Source organism: Belonocnema kinseyi, chromosome 8 (assembly GCF_010883055.1).
Source record: "Belonocnema kinseyi isolate 2016_QV_RU_SX_M_011 chromosome 8, B_treatae_v1, whole genome shotgun sequence".
NCBI lineage: Eukaryota > Metazoa > Arthropoda > Insecta > Hymenoptera > Cynipidae > Belonocnema > Belonocnema kinseyi.
Genome location: NC_046664.1, coordinates 54,149,721 through 54,151,389, shown reverse-complemented (window position 1 = coordinate 54,151,389; position 1,669 = coordinate 54,149,721). Strand labels below are relative to the sequence as shown.

At 24.4% G+C, this 1,669-nt stretch overlaps 1 protein-coding gene across 1 annotated transcript in view; it reads left to right on the top strand.

Annotated features, from left to right (window-relative positions):
- The window catches only part of LOC117178870 (cysteine and histidine-rich domain-containing protein), a 19,033-nt gene that overhangs the window by 8,465 nt on the left and 8,899 nt on the right, over positions 1–1,669 (top strand). Inside the window, exon 3 of the mRNA XM_033370382.1 lies at positions 772–960. Within this exon, the coding sequence (XP_033226273.1) occupies positions 772–960 (189 nt within the window). The remainder of the gene's footprint in view (positions 1–771; positions 961–1,669) is intronic.

Sequence of the window (1,669 nt, the reverse complement as noted above, 5' to 3'; positions counted from 1 at the left end):
TTTTAGGTTGAAAATTCAACTATTTCAATTAAAGATAATTATTTTAGTTGAAAAATCAACTTTTTCAGTTAAAGATTAATAATTTTGTTGCAACTCTAATTTTCTTAGATAAAGTGTAATTTTTTAACTGAAAATTTAACTATTCCATTTTTGGTTTAAATTTGTCTTTCAAAAATTCAATTATTTTGTTGAAAGTTATGCTTTTGGTCAACAAAATTGTCTTTTTCATTGAAAATTCAACTATTTGGATCATCTATCTTGTTAAAAATATAATATTTTAACTTGAAAAATTAGGAATTTGGTACTTTTTTAAATTAATATAATATAGTACCCACAATAATTTGACTTAATAGAACATATTTCTCAATTCCCGTGAAAATTTACGTATTTTTCCCGTTTCTACAGGGTATCTACTCATCTGGAAAATATCTTTCATTCAAAATGTTAATATTGGTCAAATATTCCCTGAATTTTGAGTATATTAAGATAACATAAAAATTAGTTTGACTATTTATTAAAATTCATTATTTTTAGGAACAAATCGAGGAAATTATTAATTTCCTGAAAGTATTATTTATTTAATTTTTCACTGTTGATTGTATCTTAATTGTTTAAATATTTCTAAATTAAACGTCAATTTAATCCCTAAAAACTGGTACTATTAAGAAATTATTGATGGACTGATTCAAATTCCATGTTTTTTCCGATGAACAAAATTACTTAAAATAAAAAATTAAAATTATTATAAATGATTGTTTATTCCTTTTTCAGAATACGGATAAGAATGTAAAATGCAGATTGGACTGGCATCAAACAGGAACCTTCGTTTATATTTCGATTTACGCCAAGAAATACGATCCTAATCAATCTTCAGTGAAATTGAATCCTATTCGTTTGATGGTTGATTTGTACTTTCCAGAAGAGAGTTCTAGGTACAATCTCGACAGCGAATTGAGAGGGGTAAGTTTTACAGTGAAAGAGTTAAAAAATGAGAGTATGTGTAATTACAATTATTTCCAGGCTTCATATTCTTTTCCTTATTACCTTCTTCTTCCCCTTTTTGTATTTTTTTCAGTTAAATGCGAACTGAATTGGGACGACTGAAAAATTCCGAAAAATAAAATTCCCGACACTGTAAAATTCCCGAATTAGAAAATTCTCGATTAATCAAATTCGCGAATAATAAAATTGCCGAAAAATAAAAATACCGTTTTGAAAAATTCCCAAATAATAAAATACACGAATAGTAAAATTACCAAAAAATAAAATTACCGAATTTGAAAATTGCCGAAAAATAAAATTCACCAATAATGAAATTGCCGAAAAATAAAAATATCGTATTTGAAAATTCCCAAATAATAAAATTTTCGAATAATAAAATTTCAGAATGATAAAATTCCCGAATAAAAAAATTCGCGACAGAAAATTGCCGATTTATAAAATATCCGAATTGGAAAATTCCCGAATTTCAACAATTAGATTTTTTTATAAATATATTTTATTGATTACAAATACAACAATAAGACATTAGTTTAACAAATTATTTTTAACATTTAAAATTTCGAAGCTTATTTCTTGAATTTAAAATGGCAATAATTTTAAGTAAAATATTTCTAGGTAACGCATGTTTTTTTAATGTTCACAGTATTTGAAAAAATATAAAAAGCGT